The 25,322-nt window shown below is 46.8% G+C and overlaps 1 protein-coding gene across 8 annotated transcripts in view; it reads left to right on the top strand.

Annotated features, from left to right (window-relative positions):
- The window catches only part of LOC138948344 (protein PRRC2C-like), a 65,990-nt gene extending 41,238 nt beyond the window's left edge, over positions 1 to 24,752 (top strand). For 4 of the 8 annotated variants that reach the window (XM_070319865.1, XM_070319869.1, XM_070319868.1 and 1 more), the window contains exons 28-40: positions 3,482 to 3,704; positions 4,581 to 5,062; positions 9,129 to 9,218; positions 10,916 to 11,089; positions 11,557 to 11,774; positions 13,839 to 14,160; positions 15,102 to 15,395; positions 15,807 to 16,140; positions 16,632 to 16,836; positions 17,304 to 17,421; positions 17,947 to 18,252; positions 20,434 to 20,710; positions 21,091 to 24,752. In XM_070319865.1, coding sequence (XP_070175966.1) covers positions 3,482 to 3,704; positions 4,581 to 5,062; positions 9,129 to 9,218; positions 10,916 to 11,089; positions 11,557 to 11,774; positions 13,839 to 14,160; positions 15,102 to 15,395; positions 15,807 to 16,140; positions 16,632 to 16,836; positions 17,304 to 17,421; positions 17,947 to 18,252; positions 20,434 to 20,710; positions 21,091 to 21,635 — 3,588 coding nt within the window. In that variant the 3' untranslated portion in view covers positions 21,636 to 24,752. The remainder of the gene's footprint in view (positions 1 to 3,481; positions 3,705 to 4,580; positions 5,063 to 9,128; positions 9,219 to 10,915; positions 11,090 to 11,556; positions 11,775 to 13,838; positions 14,161 to 15,101; positions 15,396 to 15,806; positions 16,141 to 16,631; positions 16,837 to 17,303; positions 17,422 to 17,946; positions 18,253 to 20,433; positions 20,711 to 21,090) is intronic. The other 4 variants (XM_070319866.1, XM_070319871.1, XM_070319872.1 and 1 more) reach the window with 4 other exon arrangements.
- The last annotated feature ends 570 nt before the right edge of the window (positions 24,753 to 25,322 follow it).

Consider the following 25,322-nt stretch of genomic DNA (forward strand, 5'->3'; position numbering starts at 1 on the left):
AGCCACTTTGCTGTTGACGAGAAACTTCTTCGTTAATAATAATAATATAAGTCAAATAGACAGTAATTGCGTAAGGACCCATGAAGTTCTCGTCATTTTTATTTCTTCGGACATCCAGGACAGGTCAAGATCTAGCAGAATATGAATGTACGACAGCCATGTGTGTGTGTGTGTGTGTGTGTATGTGTCACTGTGTGTGTGTGTGTGTGTGTGTGTGTGTGTGCAGGGCCGGACGAGAGGGGGGGCTTTGGGGGCTTTAGCCCCCCCCCCCAGCCACAAAAAAAGAGAGAGAGATCAAATCAAATCATACACAGAGAGAGAGAGAGAAAGAGAGAGAGAGAGAGAGAGAGAGAGAGAGAGAGAGAGCTTAATAATAATAATATTGCAAAAAGCCGCTACCGCCTCATCTGTCTCTATTTTGTTCCTCTCTTTTCCGGATAATTGTAGTAGTATTCGGTAACCTTTGAACCCATTACGGTAAGATTGAAGTCTAGATACTTTCATTCAATGTTTGAAATGCCAAGTAATGTAAACAGACTAACATTGTAAAGTTCATCTTATAGTGGCAAAATACAGTATAATTTGATTTTGGAATGTGTTTTTTTGGCATAAAAGTAGAAAATTTGTTTCGTTGATGTTTATGACAAGCTAATCTTTTCTTCATGCATCAATTCTAAATTAATATGTTACATTTCTGGTGGTGCTATTTCATTATTTAAATGACTTTTTTGTGCAAGAATAGGATAATTTTTTATGTATAAATGTTAAAATTTCTTCAGCTTCGCCCCTCGACCCCACCCCGCTTCAACATTTTAGCCTCCCCCCCCCCTAAAAACGTACTTGTCCGGCCCGCGGCCCTGGTGTGTGTGTGTGTGTGTGTGTCCTTAAAGCTAATAACGTCGGACACTATAATTAAAGACTGAGATTGTCGATGGAACCAGACGGAGCTTGACACTCCAACACTAGCAACCTGTCTCAGAATCAGCATGTAGCCTACAATACTGTACGTTGATACGATTGCCGAATTACGGGAAAAATTTTGTGTATACAATTTTGTATTCATGGTCTAGCCAGGTTTTGGAAATACGCAAAGAAGAGAATAGTCCACAATTCTATATATGAGGAAGTGAATTAAAGATTATTGTAATAAGTTAGTTTAAAACTTACAACAATATGTTGTTGTGATTTTTAAACAACACTAAAGTTGCACTTTTTCCTTTCTGCACAGTTTTATTAAACCAGTCAGTACTTTAGAAAGGGACATAACTCTTGGACTCCGGATATAACATCACCCGCGCGTAAAAGTGACGTTATAACCGATGAACCGGATACAGCGTCACCGCGTATAACGTCGCTCAAAAACATCCCCCGAGGGGTGACGTAATATCCGGAGTCGACTGTATATGTATATCTACAGTATATCTATAAATATATAGAGATAGGTGAGAGTGTATTTTTCGCGTGGCTATAAATTGATTCGACCTTTTCACTTTGACAGTAAGAACAACTTACGGGTGCAAGGGAAGCGTTCTGGACAGCGCAGTGACATTCTAAAAATAGTTACTCAGAAACGGGAATTTGGGGTGAACGGCGCGAGACAGAGACAGACAGCGTGGCGGTTCACCACAATCACCTTTGAAGGCGAAGTCCTGTCAAACGGGATTGAGAATTTTAGAGCTTATTTCTTGGCCCTATATTATCTGCTGTGGCTTCTCACATGCCAGAACATACAGACAGACAAAAGCCGCTAGACCACATCACAAACAGAACTCTACAATACACAGGTTTTTGCCCACACACACACACAAACACCCACACACACAGAGAAGCCGTATATATATATGCATATCTGTATCTATAAATATATAGAGATAGGTGAGAGTGTATTTTTCGCGTGGCTATAAATTGATTCGACCTTTTCACTTTGACAGTAAGAACAACTTACGGGTGCAAGGGAAGCGTTGTGGACAGCGCAGTGACATTCTAAAAATAGTAATAGTAACTTAGAACTGAACGGGAAAGCCACACGAAGGAAGGGAGATAAACGCCAAACACTGGAGAAGATAAGGAAGAGTTACTTATAATGGTGAAATGAACACAAAAACGAAAATGAGTTCAGCGCTGCGCGCTGAGAGCACGTGTTGAAATATCTCATCGATGATATTGTGTCCGGGGTGTAGCTGAATACGGTGTCCAAATTTGAAAAAGATCCACCGAGAACTTTGGCGTTGTGATGTGGTGTAGCGGCTATGGTGTGTCGGTATGGGGGCCCGGGTAGCTGAGGTGGAACCAAAATAGCTGAGGTGGAACCAAAATCGGTTCCGCGCTGCGCGCTGAGAGCACGTGTTGAAATATCGACCAGGTTGTGTCGTGTCCCGGGTCTACCTGAATATGCCCACCAAATTTGAAGCAGATCCATCGAGAACTTTGGCCGTGCATCGCGCACAGACAGATACACAGACAGATACACAGACACACAGACACACAGACACTAGTCGTATATATATATAGATGGTAGGGGCATGTTGTATGGGATGCTAGGGGCATGTTGTATGGGATGCTGGGGGCATGTTGTATGGGATGCTGGGGGCATGTTGTATGGGATGCTGGGGGCATGTTGTATGGGATGCTAGGGGCATGTTGTATGGGATGCTGGGGGCATGTTGTATGGGATGCTGGGGGCATGTTGTATGGGATGCTAGGGGCATGTTGTATGGGATGCTAGGGGCATGTTGTATGGGATGCTGGGGGCATGTTGTATGGGATGCTAGGGGCATGTTGTATGGGATGCTAGGGGTATGTTGTATGGGATGCTGGGGGCATGTTGTATGGGATGCTGGGGGCATGTTGTATGGGATGCTGGGGGCATGTTGTATGGGATGCTGGGGGCATGTTGTATGGGATGCTGGGGGCATGTTGTATGGGATGCTAGGGGCATGTTGTAGTGGATCTCAGCACAACCTGTAAATGGAGGGCAGTGAGGTCACATTTGCCTTAGCTTGTTTGGGACAAAGCCATTGTTGAGTAGACAGTGCATGCGTTTAGCCACTCGCAACATGCGCGTCAGTATCTGGTGTCAGACTCAACTTGGACAAACAGTCAAACGGGTTGTGCTTGGTGTTTTAACGGTTAGTTGTGTGAAAACTTGGCAGGCCCTGTGCAGGTAATGGCATGGTGTGATGGTTTGTTAGCCAAGATCAAGCACATTGACAACCTTTTCTTGCTAGTTCACAGTCAGTTGCATGAAGACATGGCAGCATAGATTGTTACAGGTCTACATGATTGCATGGCCTAAAACTTGTGCTGTAAGTAGTCACATTACACTGTGTTTTCTGGCAACTGAGTTGTGTGAAAACACAGCACTTACTTTGTGTTTTGGGGCCACAATAAGTGACACGGCAATGTAGTGACCACACTGTGTTTTGGGGCTACAATAAGTGACACGGCAATGTAGTGACCACTCTGTGCTGGCCGTGTACAGGTGATCGCGCGCCCCAAAGGACTGTCGCCCAAGATTACCCGCAGCAGCAACAACTCCAAGTCCAACAAGCTGCCGCCTCGCCTGGCCAAGCAGAAAGAGCAGAGAGAGAAGGAGAAGGAGATGAACAAGAACATCATGGCCAACATCGAGCAGTGGGACAACCAGATGGCCATCAGCATCCCCTTCCAGCAGTCAGCGGCTGTGGCCACCACGGACGACAAAGGTATGCATCATACTCTGTCTTGAGGCTTAAACCCGGGGCAGACACTCTTGCATCCTAAAGTCTCCGTCTTCTACAAGAGGTACAGACGCATCTGTACACTGAGTCTTTGCTCGCATTGGTGTGATGTACATGTATGAATTTAACTTTAGTGGCAAAGTGATGTGTGTTTACAGTGATGCATTCATATCTGTCAATCCAATGAACAATTGTGATTTCACTCTTATATTTTGAACACTGAGTAAACACAGCATCTTGCTGTGAATTTCACCATGCTCACATTCGTGTGATGTACATGTATGAATTTAACTTGAGTGGCAAAGAAATGTGTGTTTACAGTGATGCATTCATATCTGTCAATCCAATGAACAATTGTGATTTCACTCTTATATTTTGAACACTGAGTAAACACAACATCTTGCTGGGAATTTAACCATGCTCACATTCGTGTGATCTACATGTATGAATTTAACTTTAGTGGCAAAGAGATGTGTGTTTACAGTGATGCATACATATCTGTCAATCCAATGAACAATTGTGATTTCACTCTTATATTTTGAACACTGAGTTAACACGGCATCACGCTGGGAATGCCCCCTTGGAAGAAGATTCGACATAGTTAGGATGGAAATCGTGGTTACCAGTAACATTACATGGGTTCATCTCTTTATTTCCAAGTCTTTGGGCAATCTCCAGACATAATTTCCAAAAGTAGAACTTTGGAATTTGTGGCAATATTTGCCTGAATGTCAATTGGTGAGAAATATTGTGGCAAATGTTTGAGACTGTACAAGGAGCCATGACATGGAGTCAGCGTGTCCAAGTTGCATAAAAGGGTTGGCTTGTCATTTGCTTAACACTGCTGACGTCTGTCCACAGGGGAGGTTGGTGTCACGCTGACAGCGGTGGCTTCGGTGTCGGTCATCACGGCACAAACCACAGTGGTCAAGCTGCCTGCCGTCTCTGTGGCTTCTGCCGCCAGCCCCGTCCCTATCTCTGTCTCCATGGCACCCGCCCCGCCCCCCACCGTCAGCGCCTGGGCCAAGCCAATCAGCTTTGCCGCCACAGTGGGTACCATAGGAAGCGGCAGTTCAGCGGCACCGAGCACCGCCACTGTCTCTCCCTCCGTCACCGCCAGTACCGGTCTGTCTCTGTCCAAGACCACGGCGGTGTCGGCCAGCCTGCCGCCCATCTCGGCCACGGCGGTGTCGGTGTCTGTGGTGGACTGCGGCAAGTTTGAGGGGCCAGGGGACCAGCACGACAGCGGCGTTGACGTAAGTGATGGCCAGGCTAACTCTGCTGCTTCATCCACCCGGAGTTCCCCCAGCGCTGATAACAAGCTGAAGGATTCTGAACCAAAGGTACACACCCCGTCCAGACTAGGAAGTCTCCCTCGCCCCCACCCCCGCTCCCCAGGTCCCTAACAAGTAGCCGTGGCATTGTGAGAGAATGATGCCACCCCTTTGAGGCAACTGTTGACACTGTATTGATAAAGACCTGGTCCTCCAGTGTGCCGAATGTCAAGTAGTGGGCCCCACATTGTGCTAACATGGAACGTAGTGTCTTGAGGAACCAACTGTCCTGCCTAGCTCGGGCCAGTGCGCCATGCATGCAGGATTACTTTCTCACAGTTCCCCTTTGCCTGCAAATGCATGACGACGAGTCCTGAGATCCTGTCATGAAAATCATCTATTAATCCATAGCTGGACTTATTAAAAAAATAACTATTTCCAGGTAAAAATGTCAGAAATTGACAAGCCTTTAGAGTTTGGACAGTACAGTAGAGCAAAGTGATTTGCTTGAGAATCCTACAACATGCTTCTTATCTTATCCAAGCCTCTGCTTTTGTTGTGTCATGTCCAGTGTCCGGAGGCTTGCTTTGGGCTCTTTGCAATTGTTTATCTTGCTGCTGTGTCGTGCTTGTAATCCTACCACCTGCCCTGTATCAGGGCTTGCTTCACTTCTTATGTCTAGCTGCCTTTACTGCGCTCACATCTTGCAAACAAGACCGGTGGTTTGCGAATTTTCATCAATTTGGTCTCTGTTTCCTTTGCGCATGAGTATCGGCATTACTGGTTGGCAGTGACACATTAGCATTCATAAAGTTTTACATTAACAGCTATTGTGTTTTCAGCGTAGCAATAGGGTCCGATATTTAGACAAGACAAGTATAATGCCGACTCGTCTTCGACTCGTCGGCATTATACTTGTTCAAATCTAAATATCGGACCCTATTGCTACGCTGAAAATACAATAGCGATTATATAGCTGTTCTGACCTTGATTTGTTGTTCCAAACTTACAAAATGACAGTTTTTGCGTTGATGCGTTGATCTCAGATTTTGATAGCAGACGCCGTTTCTTATGCGCATTAGTTTTGCGCAGGCGCCACACTGACTTTGGAAAAAAACTTGATTTGACAACAGAGCTATCGAACAGCTTTTTATTAGTTCATTCGTATACAACATAAAGAAGTTTGAGTTTTTTTAATTTTGAACAAGACTACTTATGAAGAAGACCAAAACACAACACCAAAGGAAAACTAGAAACAACTGAAGAACTAGGATGCAACAAGGGGAGGAGAAGAGAACAGCTAATCCGTACAACGCGAACAGACGGCAGCGAAGTTTTCAGTTTGGTGAATGGCATTTATACTTGTCTCGTCATGAAGCGAATTTTTCAACCTCAGTTATAAACGACTACATGAATGTTAGTGCCATGGGTTGAACATCAATACTTCAGAGGGGAATTGGGGTATTTAGTGTGGAGTTACGAGATAAGAAAAGCCGAATGCGAAAGTTTGTGTCAGTCGGCAACTTAGCTCACACAGGCACACAAAAACGGCTGTTCCGTTTTACTCCCCTGTTTGTACTACATCTTTCGACTTTGGGCATTTTGTGGTGTTTAGGGACAGAAAATAATTGGTTTAGTCCTGTTTCATCAGGAAGTTAGCAGGGAGTAGTGTACCCCCTACGGGTTAGGGGGAAGAATTTACCCGATGCTCCCCAGCATGTCATAAGAGGCGACTAACGGATTCTGTTTCTCCTTTTACCCTTGTTAAGTGATTCTTGTATAGAATATAGTCAATTTTTGTAAAGATTTTAGTCAAGCAGTATGTAAGAAATGTTAAGTCCTTTGTACTGGAAACTTGCATTCTCCCAGTAAGGTCATATATTGTACTACGTTGCAAGCCCCTGGAGCAAATTTTTCATTAGTGCTTTTGTGAACAAGAAACAATTGACAAGTGGCTCTATCCCATCTCCCCCCTTTCCCCGTCGCGATATAACCTTCGTGGTTGAAAACGACGTTAAACATCAAATAAAGAAAGAAAGGGAGTAGTGTGAAGAAGGATGATTTGATGATATGACAGATTTGTGCAGTATGTTCCCTCCCTGTCCTTCTCCCCACACCAGTCCTCTATTGGCGTCTTGCTTACTCTCCCTGGCTTCACTACGCCCCTCATTTCTCATCCTGGCTTTCTCTGGCCTATCTTTGGGTAAAGGCTTGACTCTGTGTCCCCCACTCTTGCCTCCTACCTCCTAAACCCATTGAAAGCCAGTTCTGACTCTCACTGCCTGAAGCCCTATTTTATTGTGCTGTTATCCGTGTACTTATAAGTGTAAATACCAGCCTTGGGTTTGTTGTGATGTTTTTGTGTGTTTGTCAAACCAATGATGTAGAATGCTTGATTAAGTGTAAAATGAACAACGACATGTGTAATGGAGTAAGTGAGAGTTATTCGGAACCACGCACCTGGCACCTGAGAGAATAATAAGCATTTTTTAGGATGAAAGTCGCTTGTTCATGTCAATGCTTGTTATTCTCTCAGGTGCCAGGAGATTAGTTCCGAATAACTGTCACTCACTCCATGACACATGTGGTCTGCAGTTAGAGCGCTTACTGCCCTTTGTTTAACACATCTATTGACAGCGCTCGGCCTCATTGGTTTGACATTCTCTTCGGTAAAAGAACCTTTCAAGGTTGTAAGCCAGTATGTAGTGGCCATTTTATTTTCTTCCTTCAGATGAAATGAAAGGTGTGATAGTGTTTTGTTCAATGTGATAACAGTGCAGCTACATTTTCGTGACATGTTGGTTTATGTGTCCAAAGTGAGCACTATGCAGTTGACCATTACCTGGGGTCTGATCGGTGTTTGACACTGGTCATCCCACGCACAGAGGATAAACACCTGGCTGTAGCGCACCATTGCTAGTAAAGTGAGGTTGCACTGGTCATCCCACGCACAGAGGATAAACACCTGGCTGTAGCGCACCATTGCTAGTAAAGTGAGGTTGCACTGGTCATCCCACGCACAGAGGATAAACACCTGGCTGTAGCGCACCATTGCTAGTAAAGTCTGATCGGTGTTTGACACTGGTCATCCCACGCACAGAGGATAAACACCTGGCTGTAGCGCACCATTGCTAGTAAAGTGAGGTTGCACTGGTCATCCCACGCACAGAGGATAAACACCTGGCTGTAGCGCACCATTGCTAGTAAAGTGAGGTTGCACTGGTCATCCCACGCACAGAGGATAAACACCTGGCTGTAGCGCACCATTGCTAGTAAAGTGAGGTTGCACTGGTCATCCCACGCACAGAGGATAAACACCTGGCTGTAGCGCACCATTGCTAGTAAAGTCTGATCGGTGTTTGACACTGGTCATCCCACGCACAGAGGATAAACACCTGGCTGTAGCGCACCATTGCTAGTAAAGTGAGGTTGCACTGGTCATCCCACGCACAGAGGATAAACACCTGGCTGTAGCGCACCATTGCTAGTAAAGTGAGGTTGACACTGGTCATCCCACGCACAGAGGATAAACACCTGGCTGTAGCGCACCATTGCTAGTAAAGTCTGATCGGTGTTTGACACTGGTCATCCCACGCACAGAGGATAAACACCTGGCTGTAGCGCACCATTGCTAGTAAAGTGAGGTTGCACTGGTCATCCCACGCACAGAGGATAAACACCTGGCTGTAGCGCACCATTGCTGTAAAGTGAGGTTGCACTGGTCATCCCACGCACAGAGGATAAACACCTGGCTGTAGCGCACCATTGCTAGTAAAGTGAGGTTGCACTGGTCATCCCACGCACAGAGGATAAACACCTGGCTGTAGCGCACCATTGCTGTAAAGTGAGGTTGCACTGGGTTGACTGGACTAGAAAGTGGATATAGCTCCACATAACTCAACAAGTAAGGTGCTGTAGCATGGCACTAACTCAAGTTAATGTTGCTGGAACTTGGTATTAACTGAAAAAAGATGATAGAACTTGGCATCAGACAAAGAAGACAGTTGATGTAGTGTGACAAGAAGTGGTCAGATAAGTAGCAAGGTGCAGATTGGCATGGAGCTAAGAAGTGCATGGCATACAGTAAAGAAGCTGAGTGATATTGCATGGCCAGCGCTTGGTGCTTTACTTGCAGGTCAGTGAAAAGCTATTGGCGGACCACCGGGAGGCTGCAGACGGCGTCTCGGTCAAGTTTGACGCCCCCAAGCCTCCCCGCCAACCTAAGGTAAACACGCAGCAGCTAGTCGCAATGCATGGGGTCAGGGGCATGTCACGTGTAGTCAGCAAGGTGCTTCAACACTCTGCTGGGCTTTTAGGGGGATACACTAGCAAATGGTGACAAAAGAACATTGGGATTTGTGGATGATGTAGAGTTACTCTTTATCTTCTCAAATAAAACAAAGATGTAAAAAAACTGTATTATACAAGAGTTGTTCGCAAAATGTGTTAACAGACAATTGTTTTAAATAAATGTCACTGCTACATGATCGTTCGGCAGTGTTATGCCACTTGAAGCTCAGACAAATATTTCCACTTCTGCTTCCGGCCAACACGTGCTTGAAGTCAACAAGCAAGGAGAGAAATAGGTCCAAACATTATGCGTTGCTGTTGGGAAGTGCAATTCTGGTAGTCGATCCCCTGCGCTCGTACGTAGCGTCAGTGTCTTCCAATTTGTGAAATGTGAGATAACACGCCAGTCACTAGCGAGAGGCTGTGTCAAACACGTTTACAGAACCCAGTGATGTTTGTCCCAGTTAAAGCAAAGTTACTGATTCTTTCCAAACCCACACAAACCCCACAGCTCTTTGCCCAATTGGTCTATTACAGTGAGTTTTAAAGAATACAATTGAGCCCTTGCCCGCCCATAGTGAGCCCTTGCCCGCCCATAGTGAGCCCTTGCCCGCCCATAGTGAGCCCTTGCCCGCCCATAGTGAGCCCTTGGTGCTGCTGTGTGGGGTCCAACAAGCCGTTGTCAGTGTGAGAAGGTGTGCCAGCACAAAGCACAGGCTGAGTCAGTTGTGTGTGTGTGATGGAGTGGGTGTTAGATGGAGACTGTGTGGGTGTTAGATGGAGACTGTGTGTGTGTGTGTGATAGATGGAGACTGTGTGGGTGTTAGATGGAGACTGTGTGGGTGTTAGATGGAGACTGTGAGTGTGTGATGGAGTGGGTGTTAGATGGAGACTGTGTGTGTGATGGAGTGGGTGTGAGATGGAGACTGTGTGATGGAGTGGGTGTTATATGGAGACTGTGTGTGTGTGTGATGAAGTGGGTGTGAGATGGAGACTGTGTGTGATGGGGTGGGTGTTACATGGAGACTGTGTGATGGAGTGGGTGTTACATGGAGACTGGCTGTGAGATGGAGACTGTGTGATGGAGTGGGTGTGAGGTGGAGACTGTGTGTGTGTGTGATGGAGTGGGTGTGAGATGGAGACTGTGTGATGAAGTGGGTGTGAGATGGAGACTGTGTGTGACGGAGTGCGTGTTACATGGAGACTGTGGGTGTGATGGAGTGGGTGTGAGGTGGAGACTGTGTGTGGGTGTGATGGAGTGGGTGTGAGGTGGAGACTGTGTGGGTGTGTGATGGAGTGGGTGTGAGGTGGAGACTGTGTGGGTGTGATGGAGTGGGTGTTAAATGGAGACTGTGTGATGGAGTGGGTGTTACATGGATACTGTGTGTGATGGAGTGGGTGTTACATGGAGACTGTGTGTGATGGAGTGGGTGTTACATGGAGACTGTGTGTGTGATGGAGTGGGTGTGAGGTGGAGACTGTGTGTGATGGAGTGGGTGTGAGATGGAGACTGTGTGTGTGTGATGGAGTGGGTGTGAGATAGACTCTGTGTGTGTGTGATGGAGTGGGTGTTACATAGAGACTGTGTGAAGGAGTGGTTGTTACATGGAGACTCTGTGTGTGTGTGTGCAGGTGGTGAGCGGCGGTGAGAAGGTGGTGAGCAAGACGGCGGAGGCGAGCGCCAACAGCAAGGTGATCCAGAAACCGGAGTTGAGCAAGGACAAACCGACCCCCCTTCACGACACCACCACCAAGCCACAGCCCATCCAGATGCCGCCCAGCTTCAAGGAACCCATCTTTGGCAAGGTACACATTGCTGCAAGCCTCTAGCACCTCTTCTCTCTAGAAATACAAAAACACATTGACAGCAACGTTAGAAAATCAAGAATAAAAAACCCAAGAATAGTAGGTACTGGAACGTATTAATCATAACAAAACCCCAGTGCTTGTTATTAAACATACTGTTAGCGTTCGAGTGTCAACATTGTGTGTATATGAGGTATGTATGGTTTTTGGTGAAGTAGCTGACACCAGACAGGGAATGGAATGATGGTTGGAGTCGGGGTACATTCCAAATACATGACGGGGGAAAAAGAAGTTAAAAGTAACTTGAATATGTCGGGGACATGGAGTGGGTCAGTCCATGTGAGGGGTAGCTGCCACATTGTGGTGAAGTCAAGAATCTGATAAGAGAACTAAGAGTTGTGCGCAACGTTAGACGGGGGTTGAAGCAGAGAATGACTTGGAATCCTGACCTGTGTGTGTGTGTGCAGGGTTCGGACCTCCAGCTGGCCTTTGGCTTTGACGACACACTGGAGCCACTGGACCGCCGCCCCAGCCCCGTGGAGTCCCGGGAGGACAGAGACGAGGTGACCTTCACCTCCAGCGTGGGGGCCTTGACCTCCCCCACCTCCCCCGCCACCCAGGAGCTAAACTCCAAGATCGCCTCCTGCAAGAACTGTTGGGAACTGCCCACCGTCTTTGAGCAAAAGTGAGTCACTCTTTGCCATCTCTCATCACCATCTCCAGCAACAGCGCAAGCTTGCGTTATAGTGGGACAGCTATCATGATAGATGATTGATGGTTGTAGCGTTATCAAGATCGATATGGTGTTGCAGTCATAGTGGAGGTGTTACAGTATGTGTGCTGTGTTTCAGTGTGTGTTACAGTGTTATGTGATAGTGGAGATGTTGTAGTGTGTGTGATAGTGGAGATGTTAGTGTTATGTGATAATGTTACAGTGTGTGTGTTACAGTGTTATGTGATAGTGGAGATGTCACAGTGTGTGTGTTATGTGATAGTGGAGATGTTACAGTGTGTGTGTTACAGTGTTATGTGATAGTGGAGATGTCACAGTGTGTGTGTTATGTGATAGTGGAGATGTCACAGTGTGTGTGTTATGTGATAGTGGAGATGTTACAGTGTGTGTGTTATGTGATAGTGGAGATGTTACAGTGTGTGTGTTATGTGATAGTGGAGATGTCACAGTGTGTGTGTTCTGTGATAGTGGAGATGTTACAGTGTGTGTGTTCTGTGATAGTGGAGATGTTACAGTGTGTGTGTTATGTGATAGTGGATATGTCACAGTGTGTGTGTTCTGTGATAGTGGAGATGTTACAGTGTGTGTTATGTGATAGTGGAGATGTTACAGTGTGTGTGTTATGTGATAGTGGAGATGTCACAGTGTGTGTGTTATGTGATAGTGGAGATGTTACAGTGTGTGTGTTATGTGATAGTGGAGATGTTACAGTGTGTGTGTTCTGTGATAGTGGAGATGTTACAGTGTGTGCAGGGGACACTAACTTATTTGGCCTGGGGCCACCCCCAGAGATGGAAATTGCTGGGGCGGAAAACAAAAATCTGGGGCCCACTCTCAGTATTCACGTGCGGCAATGCATTGTCTGTTTTTCTTCATCGTACTGAAGCCAGGGAAATTCTTTCAACCATTTGACATTGAAATTACGACAGCGCTTCGCGCTTTTGGCTGCATCAGTCTCCTTTTTTCGTTTCTCTCCACCCTGTTCTTCATCTTCATTTCCATGTCTTTTTACACCAGGGATGTGTCGCCACATTTGGCATTTGAAGGCGATACTTATCTCTCACGCTAAAGAGCGCAATCTGGGAGTTATTTCCCTTGCGGCATTGTCCTTCGACGATTTCAATGTGTTTTTTTCTTGACTGCGGCATTGATCGTAACGCAAATTTCAGTGACGACTTTGACTGGCGATTTTTAGTGATTGGCTCTGGCATTAGAATTTTCGGTTTGTCATTGTTGGAATTTATCCTGGGGCGGAGTGGGCCCCAAGCTTCGGCAATGTTTGGGGCGGAACACAAAACTCTGGGGCGTTCCGCCCCCCGCCCCCGTTAGTGTCGAACCCTGGTGTGTGTTCTGTGATAGTGGAGATGTTACAGTGTGTGTGTTCTGTGATAGTGGAGATGTTACAGTGTGTGTGTTCTGTGATAGTGGAGATGTTACAGTGTGTGTGTTCTGTGATAGTGGAGATGTCACAGTGTGTGTGTTGTGATAGTGGAGATGTTACAGTGTGTGTGTTATGTGATAGTGGAGATGTCACAGTGTGTGTGTTCTGTGATAGTGGAGATGTTACAGTGTGTGTGTTATGTGATAGTGGAGATGTTACAGTGTGTGTGTTCTGTGATAGTGGAGATGTCACAGTGTGTGTGTTATGTGATAGTGGAGATGTTACAGTGTGTGTGTTCTGTGATAGTGGAGATGTTACAGTGTGTGTGTTATGTGATAGTGGAGATGTTACAGTGTGTGTGTTATGTGATAGTGGAGATGTCACAGTGTGTGTGTTATGTGATAGTGGAGATGTTACAGTGTGTGTGTTATGTGATAGTGGAGATGTTACATTGTGTGTGTTCTGTGATAGTGGAGATGTTACAGTGTGTGTGTTCTGTGATAGTGGAGATGTCACAGTGTGTGTGTTCTGTGATAGTGGAGATGTCACAGTGTGTGTGTTCTGTGATAGTGGAGATGTCACAGTGTGTGTGTTATGTGATAGTAGAGATGTTACAGTGTGTGTGTTATGTGCAGGTCGAGCAGTCTGTCCATTAGCAGCTCCCTAGGAACGTCGCTGAGCGTCAGCACCACGGTCACCACCATCACCGCCCCCACCACCACCCTCTCCTCCTTCCCCACCTTCACCACCACCGCCCAGGTGTCGGTGACCGGCCCCCGGCTTGGCATGTCGCCGCCATCGCCCGACGCCTTGGTTTTCGTGCCCAGGGGGGAGATGAAGGGCGAGGGGCTTGAGGGCAAGGTGCATCACTCCCACCACCACCACCACCACTCCCAGTCCCAGTCCCAGCCTGTCAGCAGTCACCACAGTCTCTCTGAGCCCTCCAACGTTTGTAAGGTAGGTGGAGCTCTGCGCTAGTGTCTTTGGGAAAACCAGCTTGAAAACACAGAGATACTTGGATGGAATTCATGGGTGTTACTCTTCCGGATTTTGCCGGATTTCCGGTTTTTGAAAAAATCTGAAGCCGGAAATTCCGGTTTTCTTAAAAAAAAAATTTAAAAAAAAAAGCTTCGTTTCGCTAAGTTGAAATAACGAGCAGCGGTTCCGATCCGACTTTTGACACCGGTTCGCTCCCTTGGATTTGCCGCCATCTTGCTTATTGTGATTTGGTTTCGTCGGTGTCCAGAAACTTTCTTTCAAACTTGAGCATTTTGGACCCCTGCCTTTCAGGTTTTTTGATTTTTCCCAGTAACACCCATGTGAATTCAGGGGCTCATTGGATTTAAACATCGTTGTGGGTTGACTAAATGCTGCTGCTTCTGCTAAAAGAAACTAACGAGGTACTAAACGTGTGTTGTTAGGGGAAAATGGTTATTGTTATGTTCCCGATTTCAGTGGTTAGAAGCTGTTCCGTCAGAATGTAAAGCTGTCAACACTTTTTTTGGTCGCACAGTTTTGGAACGTCATTGTCAAGCTTTCCATTTTTAAGTATTTGGTCAGAGAGAGATTGTGTGTGCATGTGTATGGTTTATGCATTTCTGATTGTTTCGTGTGGTAAATACTTCATCGCTATGGGAGGCTCTGAATAGGACGCGTCTTTCACATCAGAGTGCAAAATAGCCTTGTGTTATGTTATGGTAGAAATAGTGTTGTGTTATGGTAGAAATAGCGTTGTGTTATGGTAGAAATAGTGTTGTGTTATGGTAGAAATAGCATTGTTATGGTAGAAATAGCATTGTGTTCTGGTAGAAATAGCATTGTGTTATGGTAGAAATAGCTTTGTGTTATGGTAGGCGTGCATTGTGATAAAAGACGTTCAATAGTGGTTTCCCTCACAGGTGCGTCCCCAGCAGCTTCACCCCGTGGCGGAGAGCAGCTCTGGGTCAGGCCACAGCATGATGGGCATGTCTGGGTCAGGTCTGGGTATGGGTCTGGCCATGTCTGGGTCGGGTCTGGCCATGTCTGGGTCGGGTCTGGCCATGTCTGGGTCGGGTCTGGGTATGTCTGGGTCGTCGCTGGTATCCTCCATGCCGGCCGCGGTGCCCAGCCCCCCCATCATGATGCCCCAGGGTCAAACCTTCACGCCCTTCATGCCACAGGCTGCGTCACAGCTCATGCCACAGGACACACGGGTATGTATGTGTGTGTGTGTGTGTGTGTGTGTGTGTGTGTGTGTGTGTGTGTTATGCAAGGTGGCTGAAGGCATGGTGAAGAGGTTGGAAGGTAGAGGTAAAATGTGATCAGTGCCATAGAGTGTCTTCCACACTTTGATGCTTTGAATACTGGTGTGAAGATGAAACAATTCTTATGTGTTGGACGGTCTTGCCCACATGCATGATAAGTCTGTGGTGGAGAGGACAGTCGATTCAAATGAGCCTGATATTTTTCTTGGTAATCTGTTGATACCTGTACTGGTACTGAGTTAGATGCAGCGTTCTATTCAGTCATTTGGTAACTTTGATCAGCTCGTGTGTGAATGAGAAGTGATTGTGTGTAAATTGAGACTGTACAGTAGTGTGATGTTACTGTGTACCATGTTGCAGTTCCCCCAGCAGGCCAACTACGGGTTCGGCCTTTCCCAGCAGCCCCAGCCATCGAGCCAGCAGCCCCCACAGCCTCAGTTGCCCCCCCAGCCCGCCATGACCCAGCCCTCCCTCTTTCTGCCCCCCTCTGCGGCCCAGCAGGACATATACACCCCCTTCCAGCGATCCCACGCCCCGGGTCCCGCCGGTCCCAGCCAGCAAGGAGCCATGGGGGGTCCTCAGACACCGGCCTTCGGTCAGCAGAACATGAGCACCGTCATGGTGTCCTCCGCCAACTCCTCCCTCATGTCAACCTCCATCAAGCAGGGACCCAACCCCAACGCTGCTCCCTTCAGTGAGTTTCTCTGCCCTGCACTCAATCACACCATCCTCTATGCACTCCAGCAATTTCAAAGTTTAAACAAAAATCATAGTAAAACAACTTTACTAAAAACTGCAAACGCTCAAACCTGGCACAAAGCAGGTAGAAAGAAAGAGATAGTTAGTTAATTAGTTAACTGTTGCTTGATGGGTCCAGCGGACCATTTAGGCCAAATCAGGACCCCAAAGAAACAGATACGCGTCGTATTGCATTGTAGGTACTCGTACCGTCATATAAAAAGGAAAGTATGTAGCATGGATTTTGAGTGGTCAAAGTCTCTGAAGCTTACTTTGCGTGTTGAAAAAGAAAGGGGGGTGCTATGTGATACCATGCTTATCTTGTAGTGTGGACGGCACCATGACAAATTGAATGTCAAACAGTTTCTCTAGTTGATTGTGGTCTCTTGAAACGAAGAGAGCTCCTTGCAAAGTGCACAGACTAAAGTTGGCCTGTTTGTTGTTCAGACTCTCAGCTGGCCAAGAACCTGGGCCCTAGTCAGATGCCGTTCAGCAACAACTCGGTGCCGCTGTCCCAGATGATCTTCCTGGAGCTCACCCAGCCCCTGGGCCAGCTCTTCAGCACCAACCAGTTGCTAGGCAACGCTGTGCAGACCTCACAGTCACTCAACACCTCGCAGATCCTACCCTCACAGCTTGTGCAGCAGCCTAGGTAATTGATATCTCTCTCTCTCTCTATTTTACAGATGTAGTTGCACCACAGGTGAATTTCTCGTTGGAGATAATAAAGTTGTCTATGTATGTGTCCAGTTCACCTTGCAGAAGTTAACCATGAAGAATGTAGACATTGTCAGAACTGTGTCTCATCTCCCCCAATGTGGCACAGTCACTGTCCTTGGATCAACTTCATCCTGTGCTACCTCTTGTAACCACGCGTCAGGAATCTGTCCAAAATCACAACGCTAGTGGTCATGTGACTGATTGAGGTAGGGGTCATTTCCACAATGAGTCCTTTGACCTGTGCCATTCTTGCCTGCAATTAATGACATTAAAGTCCCAGCAACAATAATGTGACCAACACCTGGCCTGTCAAACGTGTGGTGAGAGAGAGATGGAGTGACTGACGCTTGCATTTAATGGACAATCAAGTGTTGTTATTGTATTGTTATTGTGTTGTAGGTCAGGTGTGCAGAACGTGCAGGCGGTACAGCAGTCGTCGTCTTTCTACCAACAGCAACAGCCCACCCTGACTCAGACCGGCTTCTTCCCCTCCCAGCAGCCTGCCTCCACTCTGCAGGTGACACACACCCCTTTCTCTTCTCTCGCGTTTCATCTCTAATAGCATTTCAGTCTTGTTCCAACACCTCTGTCTTCCGTCAATGGCGATTTTGACCATGTTGGTGGTCTGACCCCATGGCCTGTCCACCACCTGATAGTTTTGAGGGTTAGGATGTCTTTTGACCACCAGTTTTCCTATCAAGCGGAAAAAGCCAGAATATTTGGACCTGTTCATATTTTCTGCCCAGGTACAACTGGTCCCAAGGGTAATCCTCATGGCAGGTAGCAGTGTACAGATCATTTGAGGAGGAACATTGGTACTTTGGTTTTCGTATCTGTTTTCCAACACAGTCATTTGTTCACATGCTTGTACATGCAAAATCATATTGGTCTCATTGTCTCGGAATTGATTTTGATGGGAACACAGAGCAAAAAATATACCGTTATTGAAATAAAGGTGAACTTTCAAGTACATAGGGTCTAAAATGAGCTATACTTGTGATGGCAGTACTGCGTGAAAGTCAAGGTGTGTTGTGTGTTACAGGGCACTGGACTGCAGCCCCCTCAAGGCACAGCCCAGTTCTCCATGCAGCCCTTCAACTCGCAGCCCCACGGCCTGGGCCTCACCCTCCACTCCCCCGCCCCCAACAACCCCCTGGGGCTGGCCCCCGCCCAGCAACACCAGGCACCACCACAACACCAGCATCAACACCAGCACCAGGCACCGCCACAGCACCAGATCAGCAAAGGATCGCAGTTCACCGCCAACATCATGCAGCAACAACAACAACAACATCAGCAGCAGCAGCAGCAGCAGCAACAGCAGCAGCAGCATTTGCAGACTGCACAGGTCAGTTGATCTTTTGCTTGCTTGTCCCCCAAGATCATGGTAGCAATAACCCTTTTCCTGACTGTACGGCTGTATGGTAGCAATAACCCTTTTCCTGACTGTACGGCTGTATGGTAGCAATAACCCTTTTCCTGACTGTACGGCTGTATGGTAGCAATAACCCTTTTCCTGACTGTACGGCTGTATGGTAGCAATAACCCTTTTCCTGACTGTACGGCTGTATGGTAGCAATAACCCTTTTCCTGACTGTACGGCTGTATGGTAGCAATAACCCTTTTCCTGACTGTACGGCTGTATGGTAGCAATAACCCTTTTCCTGACTGTACGGCTGTATGGTAGCAATAACCCTTTTCCTGACTGTACGGCTGTATGGTAGCAATAACCCTTTTCCTGACTGTACGGCTGTATGGTAGCAATAACCCTTTTCCTGACTGTACGGCTGTATGGTAGCAATAACCCTTTTCCTGACTGTACGGCTGTATGGTAGCAATAACCCTTTTCCTGACTGTACGGCTGTATGGTAGCAATAACCCTTTTCCTGACTGTACGGCTGTATGGTAGCAATAACCCTTTTCCTGACTGTACGGCTGTATGGTAGCAATAACCCTTTTCCTGACTGTACGGCTGTATGGTAGCAATAACCCTTTTCCTGACTGTACGGCTGTATGGTAGCAATAACCCTTTTCCTGACTGTACGGCTGTATGGTAGCAATAACCCTTTTCCTGACTGTACGGCTGTATGGTAGCAATAACCCTTTTCCTGACTGTACGGCTGTATGGTAGCAATAACCCTTTTCCTGACTGTACGGCTGTATGGTAGCAATAACCCTTTTCCTGACTGTACGGCTGTATGGTAGCAATAACCCTTTTCCTGACTGTACGGCTGTATGGTAGCAATAACCCTTTTCCTGACTGTACGGCTGTATGGTAGCAATAACCCTTTTCCTGACTGTACGGCTGTATGGTAGCAATAACCCTTTTCCTGACTGTACGGCTGTATGGTAGCAATAACCCTTTTCCTGACTGTACGGCTGTATGGTAGCAATAACCCTTTTCCTGACTGTACGGCTGTATGGTAGCAATAACCCTTTTCCTGACTGTACGGCTGTATGGTAGCAATAACCCTTTTCCTGACTGTACGGCTGTATGGTAGCAATAACCCTTTTCCTGACTGTACGGCTGTATGGTAGCAATAACCCTTTTCCTGACTGTACGGCTGTATGGTAGCAATAACCCTTTTCCTGACTGTACGGCTGTATGGTAGCAATAACCCTTTTCCTGACTGTACGGCTGTATGGTAGCAATAACCCTTTTCCTGACTGTACGGCTGTATGGTAGCAATAACCCTTTTCCTGACTGTACGGCTGTATGGTAGCAATAACCCTTTTCCTGACTGTACGGCTGTATGGTAGCAATAACCCTTTTCCTGACTGTACGGCTGTATGGTAGCAATAACCCTTTTCCTGACTGTACGGTTGTATGGTAGCAATAACCCTTTTCCTGACTGTACGGCTGTATGGTAGCAATAACCCTTTTCCTGACTGTACGGCTGTATGGTAGCAATAACCCTTTTCCTGACTGTACGGCTGTATGGTAGCAATAACCCTTTTCCTGACTGTACGGCTGTATGGTAGCAATAACCCTTTTCCTGACTGTACGGCTGTATGAGTTATTTCTAACATGCTGACTGTTAGCAAATGATAATAGCCATGTGGAGAAAATGGTTATCTATATGAGCCGGCAGGCGAGATTACCAGATGGGCAAGCGGGAGGAGCAAGAAAGTCGTGGGGCATTCGTTATCAAATCAGCTTGCTTGTACTTGTGGGGAAAGGGGCCACATTTCGCTGCAAGCAAACTGTCAGAACAAAATGAGAACAAGATTTTTAGAGTTCACAGTTAATGCTTACTTCTGTAGGTAGGAAAGAGGTTTTTACAAAAAGGGATTTTACAAAAAGCGCAAGAATAATGATATAGGCATACTCATAAATTGATAGTGGAGATATGTTATATAGCCCCTCTAGTGTGTCTGTTGACATTTTGTTTCAAGATAAGTTTGGCAAGTGATGCAGTGTGTGTGTTTTGTTGTAGACAAGATATTGTGTGTGACTTGAGATAAGTTGGATGAATGAGATGAAGTGATGACGAGTACACTGACACCCGGGGCTATGGTCACGTGACAGCGTGGACTGTTGCAGTTGAAGTCTCCCCCCAGCAGCCTGGGTAACCACGGCAACAACAACATGCCCGCCTCCCAGCAGCCTCTGTCGGCCACGGCCAACAACTTCAACGCCCAGATGAACAGCCGCAACGCTGCACAGCGCTTTGCCCCCCCTGTAGCACAGCAAGCTCACAAGCTGGGCCACTCGCCTTTCATCCAGCAACCTGCCCCCCCTGTAGCACAGCAAGCTCACAAGCTGGGCCACTCGCCTTTCATCCAGCAACCTGTGCAGACCGGGGGTCAGTACTCAACACTTGACCTGCTCGCTTTGTAGCTCTTGTCTGCTCAGCCTTGAATCTGCTCTCAAATGTGGTTGTGGGAAGTTTGTGGAGACCATTCTTGGTTTGACTGGTGTGTGACAAAAACACAGACCCGTCAGTAAAGTTAAGGTTTGGCACTGAATTTTCTTTACAAAAATAACCAACTTACCGAAGTCTTGGAGAAGTCAACTTCAAGCTCAGAAGGCCTATTCAGAGCATTACTGTGCTGCTGCAGTGTTCTCTGTGCATATTTGTGTGAATGACGTTGCTGTTTCAGGGTGTAACTTTTGCACCGATAGTGAATTGATACTTTAGACTGTGTACTCCTGTAGTAATGTAGTTATGTTGATGTGTTTCAGGGCCGGTGGTGCGGCCCCAGCTGATGATGGGCCAGATGATGCGCGGCAACACAGCCCCTCCCGGCCCTCGCCCCACCTTCCCCAACCCAATCCAGCGCCCCTCCCAACCCCCGCCCCCCACCTCCATCTCCATGGCGCCCCAGCGCGCTTACACCTTGCTTGGTGCGGGTGGAGGGGGAGGTCCCTCCCGGCCCCCCATGCAGCAGCCTCCACAACAGGGAGTGTCGGGCGCGGCCCCCAACCCACCCAACGCCATGAGGGTCCAGCAAGCCAAGGCTCGTCAGGACCTGCTGGCCCACGCTGCCAACTTCATGCGTGACCCTAACCCCTTCAAAGCCAACAAGCCTCCTCCCTCCACCCCTTCCCCTCTCCCTGGAGCCAGCGCCCCCGCACCTAAGACGGACGGGTCTGGGGACGGCAACAAGTCAGTGACCGCGCCGCTCCTCAAGACCACGCCCGCCTCCAGCACGCCAGGCTCCTCCCCCTCCCCTGCCCCGGGCAGTGTGGGCCTGCAGGGGGACGAGGGCGCCACCAAGCACAACTAACTTGTGTCATGCTGGCTGGGCTGTGAGAATGGCGGTCAACTCCTCTGTAGACGTGTTACGGAGCCTGCAGGGTGCAGTCTGTTCCCGCCACCATGTCCAGTCAGCTGACCACCCGACCTACCACCCGGATGTGACCATTGACCGTTTTGTTGACTTGAATGACCATGTTGTTGACTTGCCACCACCATCTAGCAGTGCTCGTGTGTCTCGCACTCGCCCAGGCTTTCCCCCTTCACAGGGATTTTCTGTGGACTGGCCGTGTATGTCGGCGCTTGTCCAGTTACTGTGACATTGTTGTGAAATCTGATGATAAATATAGGACTCCTTTGCTCGTCATTGTGGGATATCAAGATGAGAGGAGAGAGTTAGAGCGAGGGAAGAAAGTGAAAAGGACTGGATGATTTTCTTGCCCAGAACTGTGAAGCCGCGTGGAAAGCCCATCACCATCTGTAGTGCACAGCACTCTACTACTACTGTCAGCAAGCCTGCAAATTGAGCCGGGTCAAGGAAGTGAGAGGAAGAGACGCTACCAGACAGTCAGAGACAAGGAAGAGACGCTACCAGACAGTCAGAGACAGGGCACGCTGTGTTGTGCTCACAAAGTCTCAAACCCAGGCATTAATTAACGCCTTGTGTTCACCGACAACTGATGTTTGGTGACATAATTCGCTTTAGTGAAACATCTCCCTACACCTCCTAGTGTTGGACAGCTAAGGTCTGATACTCGTGGAATCCCTCGCTTCTTTTCCTGTGTGTAACTTTGGACCAACAGAACACCTCCCCACCCCCAGCAACTGTCGCCCCACCCCCCATCTCCACCAAAAGTTGTGTACCCCCCTAGAGCTGACCCCACTCTTCCTGTTTAGTGGAGCTGTGTGAACACTCATGTGCATATAATTATTATTTGTAACATTGTTGTCTGTATTAAAACCACTTTCATTCTTCCTCTTGCTTCTGTCCGTACTTTTAATTTATGAATCTTGTTTGAATGTGTTGATCCAAGTTGGATACTAGTATTTCTGTGGTGTGATAAACAATGTTGACCATTTTATAACAAGTTGTTTGTGTTGAGAGGCGAGTTGTTCATCAAAGCATGTACATAGCACGGCCTGCAGTGTGGATTATTCTTTTTGTACATTTTGATAGGTTCTTTTGTACATTAACTGGTATCTACTAAGCTAGTGACCCTGGTAATATAATGTGGCAAGGCAGTTGTGAGGATTTCTGTGTTCGTAGTGTGCATGCGGCAGTACTGTGGAGTTTTATCTATTTTGTTTTTCTTGGCAGACTACCTCTCACCTGGGCACAGCCACGAGGTGTGACAGTGGAAACAGATTTCATACAGTTATATTGAGCGTGTGTTTTTATCTAGTGTTGTGAGAGTCTTTGGTGGCTTTGTATGCATGGTGTGGTGTGTTGTACATTGTGACATTTGGAAGGTCAAATCTGGAGAATGTTTCACATTTTATATGGTGTCAAAATGTGTGTGTCTGAATATCGATCTTGGTGTGTAATAAACAATTGTATTGTCATCTTGTCATGTTTAGCACTGGATGATTAGTTGTCAGTTGCGTGACCTCAGGGGTTGAGTCTGGGAACAGCAGTACACAGGGAATAGCTAGGACTCGCCACAGTCAATCCAGTACTTCTGCCTTTAATTGTCAATCCATTTAAACCTATCTGACATAAACATGTATGAGAAACGTGTGTGTGAAGTGAAGTGTAGTACAATTTGAATTGAGGGAAAAAAGTGAAGTGTGTGCTGCTAGTTGCTGCAAGCAAGAGAATGACAGGAGAGTTGATAACATAGCAGTTTGATTGGACTGTCACCAGGTTTGGCTGGACTGTGGGATAATGTTGATACTTATTTTCCCTGCGTACTGCGCTCACACTCGACCCCTGCTTTCTTGTTAAGGGGGCATTGGTCTGACGGCCAGTGTGAATGTATAGATATAGATACATGTATATATACCTAAGTTAGGAAGAGGGTGGAGACGGGAGGAGAAATGAGCCCATCTCTCCTTGTGGATGACTGGGCAGGCATAGCTTACGGGCAGACCTCTACTCAACTTGCAGCGCTTGACAACACCAATTCCCCACACACAAAGATGTGGAAGTCCCAGGACAGACACATCACTCACTATCGGATCTTAGCTGATCCAATTGGATCTTAGCTGATCATATAACTGGCGTCAGGCTCCCCGGCTGGGTTGAGCCTTGCCTATTCAATTTGGTAGACACGGTTACCTTGGAACAAATCAGTTTTTTTTAATCATTTTCTTGAGAAGAGAAAGTGATGAAGGGAAAGGATATTGAATGTCTAAATTATTATCCTTTTTTTACGGGAAGATGGAGGTGGGATTGTTGGGAGAGTCCTTGCTTTTTTTCTGAGATGAAAGGAAGAAGGGGAGAGAGAGACGCTGTGGCGTGTGCACACTACCCCCTGTGTGGCGCCCGGTGTCTGGCAGAGAGACTGCCTGGCCAGTGTAGGCTGATGCCTGGCCACTCGCTGTTTTGGTCTGTGTTGCTGCGTAGTGGTGGCGTTGGTCTGGTCTCTGAGCCCCCAGGGACCGGTCACGCCACCTGTCGCTCTCTGCACACAGCTTTTTTTGTGTCATTTCATGTGTAGTTGGAGTGACAAAAATTCAACACAAATATCCCTTTATTTACTCCTTGTTTGTTCTCTGTTTCTTTCATTTTTGTTTTTTTACGTTCTAAATGGTTTTTGTTTTCTCGTTGTCTTTTTTTCTCTTCCGTCTCTATGTTAACAGAGAGATCTAGCAAGAGAGATGAAACTTCCCCCAGCCTGGTAGCAAGGGGGAGTTAAAGCTTTCTGGCTACTTGTCTCTGTCAGTGGTAACACAAAGTTGGACTTGTGATGACAGTTTCTATCCACTAACATCATACAGACTGCCGTTAAAAGCAAGACTTGGTGCTAGTCGCCAAGAGCTAAAGCCAGGTGAATTTTTTTAACACTTCAGTGGACTGGCTTGTCTCTGTGTGAATGGTTTTTTTTCATACAGTGGTTGATTGTTCTGCACAAATTAGTGCTGCGTCGACACCATGAGCAGCTACATGTACAATGTGGACAAAAATAAAGAAATGCCAAAAAACAAACGACTGCGTGTGGTGAGGGTGCAAGCGTGTAGACGTTTTAAGCAAGAACAAATAATACTAAAAAGGGGGGGGGGGGGGGGGGGGGAAGAAACAAACAATTCTTATATCAGAGACAATCTAAGACATGTACACACAAAAAAGGCCCAGCTGATTAAAAAAGAGAGGCACACATACATGCATACTGTACACACACAGAAAAAACACGACACGAAAAGTTGCAGGAAAACGACCATATGTTATGTTTCATATTTATTATACTGTTCCTTCAGCTTATGTCGGCCGGATGGCTTGTTTATTAGGTTATATTGATTGGTGTCTGAACAGTAACATCATACTTCTGTAACACTGATTGAAGACATAACATTTCTAATGAAATAATTCAAGGCTCATTGCACAGAATGATATGCCCCGAGATAAATCACAGAAACACCAAAACCATGATCATTACTAACTGTAACAGACAATTTTTGATTACGCTATTTGATAATGACAATATTGATGAAACGATGAACATAATTGATGACAAGTACTTCAGAAAGCAACAACAAAAATGCTTCAATTGATCAATGA

Source organism: Littorina saxatilis, linkage group LG15 (genome assembly GCF_037325665.1).
Source record: "Littorina saxatilis isolate snail1 linkage group LG15, US_GU_Lsax_2.0, whole genome shotgun sequence".
Classification (NCBI taxonomy): Eukaryota; Metazoa; Mollusca; class Gastropoda; order Littorinimorpha; family Littorinidae; genus Littorina; species Littorina saxatilis.